At 35.9% G+C, this 6,366-nt stretch overlaps 1 protein-coding gene across 1 annotated transcript; it reads left to right on the forward strand.

Moving 5' to 3' along the window:
• On the forward strand, nt 1-3,597 carry LOC129232906 (zinc finger protein 271-like). Its single transcript, XM_054867009.1, has 2 exons — nt 1-9; nt 1,842-3,597. Exons 1-2 carry the CDS (start codon nt 1-3, stop codon nt 2,985-2,987), a joined length of 1,155 nt encoding a protein of 384 aa, XP_054722984.1. The 3' UTR covers nt 2,988-3,597.
• The last annotated feature ends 2,769 nt before the right edge of the window (nt 3,598-6,366 follow it).

The raw sequence follows: 6,366 nt of genomic DNA on the forward strand, positions 1-6,366 counted from the left end.
ATGTCTTTGGTGGGTAACACCTAACAGTCCTGCTTATGCTTAAACTGTTTTCTAAATGAAGTCTAATTCTTAATTATTTTCAATTGTTTTCAGCTATTAATCAAGACTGTATGCTATTGGAATTCAGCAAGTGTGATGCCGGACATTGACACGCCCTATATCAGTACAAGCCTTTGTTTCTGCTTTCATCTGAGGACTCGTGTTGAAGGGATCGTCTGAGAAGATGCAACGGCGGTGAATTTTAACTAAATTTTAAGTTAAACCCTTTGAAAGAGTTGCATACATTCCGTAGCCAAGTGAGGTAGCAACCAACAGAAGACTGTAGTGCATAATTAGTAAAGTGCAGGTTCTTCAAGTTCAGACTCACTTTTCGTGATATCGAAAGTAAAGATCTCAAAGTCAACATATTCATGTAGTGCTGGTTCCTGCTTAAGAAGAGATCTATTTATCCTAGTACAATCATCATTCAATGAAAATTCATTCAGAATGAGCAATCAGTTATAAAAGAAAACAGTATACAAGTTATGAAAGACAAGTCCAATTACAGGAAATCTTTTTACGAAGGTCAGTTTATTTTGTGGCACACGTCTTTCGTTTGTGTTTCGCTATTCCCCGAAAATTAAAGTGAACTGAAGGAATATTGTCCAAAGTGCCCTTTCAATTCTGAAACTGTCTTTTCTCCTACCAAAAAATATGGTTTTTATGAGAAAAGACTTTACTGATCAGCTATAAACCATTATCAAAAAGATGAAAATCAAGAGGAGGTAAAGTTGTTGTGAAACAAGAAACTTCTCATATGATCTCTGTAACACACTTGACTATGCTTTGTGTAATCATCAGTACCATGTGTTGAACACTTACTCGTAATTGTTTCTCTTTTTTTACCCTTCCACTTATTTGCTCCATCTTCTGAAAAATTAATGCTTTCGACGCTAGCAAAAATGAGCTTTATACAGATTTAAAAAGACATTCAATTACACTAAAGTTTAAAACATCTCCGCACACGAAAAATAATCCTTGACAGTTAACCTGCTCCTTCGCTTTTGGATAGCGTTAAAAACTGAAATGTAGTGTAGAAGTGCTCCCGTATGGATGAGTTTTTATAGAAAACAGACTATGCACATCCGCATGAAGGCTACACACATACTCCTCCTTAAAAGGTCAAGTTTGTGTAAATTTTACGACACGATCTTCATCAGAGTTTGACTATTAAAGCAAAGTACAGTAACCGACATCCAGGTAAAATGAGATAGAAGTAATTTCTGATTTTTAATTAAAAAGACTTGCCTTCTGTGATCAATTTCAAAGGATAAGTATTAGTGTAAAATTTTTGATTTGATATACATTCTTCAAAACCCATTCTATAGCTTAAATTTTGAATTACAATTGCATTTTCGGTTAGCAGTTTTTGCTCCAACAAATCTGAAGATTCTTATTTTAGAAAAAACACTGTTACACTCCTCTGGTTTAAGACCTTTTTAACCGAATGACGACTAAAAGAACTTTTGAGCCTTCATCTTTTTGAAAGTACATCACCTTGTAAATTTTCTTGAAAGAACACTTCTAGATTTCCTTTCGCAATGGCTCATAATTCTGAGACCCATTGCGACTCTAAGAAAAGTTATTTGTGCGAGCATTGTCCAAAGGCATTTTCCAACGAGTCAGATTTATCGAGATACCTGAAGATCCGCGTTGGAGAGAAACCGTATTCTTGTGAACTTTGCTCAAAAGCATTTTCAAGCGCTTCAAATTTGAAGAAACATCTAACAGTATATACTGGAGAGAAGCCGTACTCCTGTGAACATTGCTCAAAAGCATTTTCTAACTCTTCACATTTCAAGAGGCATCTGAGAATCCATACGGGTGAGAAACCGCATGTCTGTGAACATTGCTCAAAAGCCTTTTTGCACGCTTCAGATTTAAAGAAACATCTGAGAATCCACACTGGAGAGAAACCGTATTCCTGCAAACATTGCTCAAAAACATTTAGGAACACTTCAGATTTAAAGAAACATCTGAGATTACATACTGGAGAGAAACCGTACTCCTGTGAGCATTGCTCAAAAGCATTTTGCACCTCTTCAGAATTAACGAGGCATCTGAGAGTACATACAGGCGAGAAATCACATTCTTGTAAAGAGTGTTTAAAGACATTTTCCAATCTTTCAGATTTAAAGAAACATCTCAGAGTCCATACTGGCGAGAAACCGTATTCCTGTGAATTCTGTTCAAAACCATTTTCCATTGCTTCTCAGTTAGTGAAACATCTGAGGATCCATATTGGGGACAAAACACATTCGTGTGAACATTGCTCAAAAGCATTTTTCAACGCTTCAGGTTTAAGGAAGCACCTTAGAGTACATACTGGAGAGAAACCATATTCCTGTAAGCATTGCTCAAAGGCATTTTCTGACATTTCAGTTTTAAACAAGCATCTAAGAATCCACGCAGGTGAGAAACCGTATTCCTGTGACCAGTGTTCGATGGCATTTTCCAGCTCTTCAAATTTAAAGAGACATCTTAGAACCCATACTGGAGATAAACCGTATTCCTGCGAACATTGTTCAAAGGCATTTTCGAACGCTTCCGATTTAAAGAAACATCTGAGAGTACATACTGGAGAAAAGCCGTATTCTTGTGAACATTGTACAAAGACATTTTCCAACTCTTCACATTTAATGAGACATCTGAGATTCCATATTGGAGAGAAACCGTTTTCTTGTGAACATTGCTCCAAAGCTTTTTTTAGCGCTTCAGATTTAAAGAAACATCTCAGAATTCATACTGGCGAAAAACCGTATATCTGTGAACATTGCTCAAAGGCATTTTCTGACTCTTCACATTTAAAGAAACATCTTAGAATCCACACTGGCGAGCAGCCATATAGATGTGAAACTTGTTCAAAGTCATTTTCTTACCTTCGTAGCTTAAAAGCGCATCTGCGAGCCCATAGAGGAGAAAATCCGTGCTCAACGCTTCTTATTTAAAGACGCATCTAAGAACCCATTCGCGTGTGAACATTGCTGAAAGAATTTTTCCAACGCTTCAGATGTTCAAGATTAACTTGAGATACCATACTGGCGAAAGGCCATATTTCTGTGAAGTTCGTTGCAAGGACTTATGTTATGTGCCTGCACGGCCCGACTGACTAAAAGTGAGGCCCTAGGCCCACTGTAATTTCGAGGCCCCTTGAAGACTGATTTTTGGGGGCCTTTTGTCTATTACAGAATTATGTAAATCATTCATCATGTGCATTCATGTCCTTCTAGGCATCTCATAATTGTGACATGTTAAACTTGGTACTAGTAGAAGTAATAAAAAATTATCCTATAAACAAGTTCATTTCCAACTAAAAAGTTGTTGGTTTTTAATTATTAATTCAAAAATGTACGTATTTTTTGACTATTTGTTGTAATGCTAAGCAAAATTCTTTAAGTAATTTGGGGCCCCTTAGGAAGATGTGGACCCAGGCCTAGGCCTAGTTGGCCTGCGCGGTAATCAGGCTCTGGGTGCCTGAAACAGCACTCGAAAACCCGAATTTGCGAAAAGCCATTTTCTTGTCAAATTTTTGTATGTAATTTTCTCGACTAGGAATCCTAAAAAACTGCTTTAGAGTTCATTTTCGCAAGAAGCCATGTTCCCGAGAAGCTTGAGAACATTAACTAAATTCATGCGTGACGTGCGTGTGTGGAACATTTTCTCGACTAACAAGTCTATGGAAAGTTTATTCTTGGAAACGGCCGTTTTCTTGTTCATGTTGTTTGAAGCCATTTTATGAATGAGGAAACTTGAAGATCAAACCTCATGCAATAAATGGATATTTTTATCCCTTTTTTTGGAAGACATTTTTTCTTGCAGTATTGACAACGTGCAAAAAAATGCATTCTGTATAACATCCTAAAATGGAAGCATTTTATAAAGTTTAATTAACATCTATTAAAAGAAAAATTTTGATCTGGAGTATTTTTTTCACTCAAACTTCGACTTAAATTTCCATTTTACTCACCAATGAATGAATGTTGAGCAGTTTTTGCAACCTGTCTGCCCTTGCATATGCACGTACAAACGTACGGGCTTCCGAATTATCCTTCTAGGCGACCAACGAGTTAATTACTATTTTTGACGTCTGAATGTACATATGTATGTATCTCTCATAACTCAAAAATGCTACCCCGTACAAGGCAGAAATATTATATTAGGATCTTTATGGGGCCTAGTTGTGCACTTCCTATTTTGTTTTGCATTTAGATGTTCCAAAAGGGATCTTTAATACGTTTTTGGGGCATATCGCAATGCAGACTGAAGTGATACATAATTTGCCGACCACTTAGCCATATATCGCCAAACTTTTGTCGCTAACTCAGTGGTATATCGCCAGTTGGTGGCTAGTTGGGCGACAGAAAAGATTTTTCGAATTTGGTTTCATTGCCGATGTATAGCGAGCTAAACATAGAATTATGTCAGAATCGCCGATATCTGGAAAATGAATCTCTAAAACACTTTTTATTTTTCATCTGTTCACGACAAACCAGAAATGTATAGTTAAAGTGTTTTCTTGCTCACTTTAAGGCACTCTTATGTTGTATTTTCGTTCTTTATGCACGTTCCATACTGTTTTTTTGCAATTTTAGATCACAGACGCTAATAGATATGTCATTTGAATGTTCAGCTCTCAGCACTTTTCCATTATTAAATTACCGTCCTATTCAGTACTTTTCTGTTTACCCAATCATGAGGGGTCGTTCGCAACTAGCAACACTCTCCATTACCGCGCAGAGGGATTCATAATAAAAACGGATTATTTGCAAACGATCCCTCGCAACTCGTCTCCTATCCAAGAATTATTGAAATTCGGCTCATTAGATCGCTGATAACTTTTTGCTTCCTTTTGCAAAAAAGGACGTATTGTATTCGCAAAAAAATTTTCACTCGAAAATTGACCTTAATATCCATGTTGCTCACTCCCGAATGAATGTTGAGGGGTTTTTTTTTTTTTCGGACCCGACCACACGTACATACATAAGAACAACTAGACGCCCGAAATATCCATTTTGACGTTTCCCCGAGTTGATTACAACAAATTTTCTCGCGACATCTGTATGTACGTGCGTATGTATGTCGCATAACTTAAGAATGGTATGTCCTAGAAAATTGAAATTTGGTACGTAGACTCCTAGTGGGATCTAGTTGTGCACTTCCCTTTTTGGTTGCATTCGGGTGTTTCTAAAGTGGTCTTTTGCACCTTTTTTGGGGGAAATCATTGTTAATTTCGATGCAAACTCAAGTGGTGTTATAGTTTGGAGGACACTTGGCGATATATCGCCAGTCCTTTGGTCGCCAACTTGACGAAAAATTTGGCGGATTTTTAAAAAAAATCTGGTTTTAATTTGGCCACTGTTGGTGATATTTAGAAAGTTAACTATTGAAGCACATTAAAATGGAATAATAGAAAAATAACATTAAATTGGTGCAAAAGGAAGTCATGTGATGCACACTTCAGGCCGTTTAATTTTTTAAGATATTAAACTAGAATTTTACGAGTTTCCGGATGTTTAGCGCATGCGCGGGAAAAATTTAATTGTTTTAAACTCTTATATTTCATCGAATTTTCAATTTTTTAATTTCAAATTTCGTTATTATATTTCTCTTGTATGCTGTCAAATATTCTGAAAGTTTAGTATCGGTTGGCGGCAAACTCTGCGTGTTATGAGCTGAAAACCTTCAAATAAAATTTGTATTTTTGAAAGAAATGCTTATATCTTGAGTAGGTATAAGAGATACTTTCACTAAAAAAAATTCTACCTCTATAGTTCGTAAACCTATTTCTGAAACATATAGCTTTTCCCAACTATTTACAATGAAGGATGATGGTCTCTGTTTTCTTAATTTGTTTCCAGTCCCCTAAATACCTAGTATATTTAATTTTTATTGGGAAATGACAGCTAGAGTATGCTTTTTATACGAAACAAATTGGAGAGCAATTGGACTCTTATTCCTTGAGAAATCTAAAAATGGGAATTTTGTTAGGTGCCCCAATATTTTGAGTGATAGTGTAGCTGTTTTCTTAACTTTTCGTTGGATTTTTTTTTTTTTTTTTTTTTTTTTTTTTTTTTTTTGTTGCTGGTCATTAGAATCGGAACTTTTCGTGTTATTTAATGGCTTGTTCGTTTCTAGGCGGATTATTGTTCATTTTAATGGCTTTAGTTAATTATTTGACTTTTTTTTTCTTTTTTCAGATTTTTATGGATCTTTTGGTCTTGTTTAAAAACTCGTTTGAAAGCCCATTAAGAAAGCATAAACAGTATGATATCACCAAACAAGTAGATTCCATATAACTGTGACAAAAACTTGGCGGCAATGAATAAA

This window comes from Uloborus diversus, unplaced genomic scaffold, assembly GCF_026930045.1.
Source record: "Uloborus diversus isolate 005 unplaced genomic scaffold, Udiv.v.3.1 scaffold_14, whole genome shotgun sequence".
NCBI lineage: Eukaryota > Metazoa > Arthropoda > Arachnida > Araneae > Uloboridae > Uloborus > Uloborus diversus.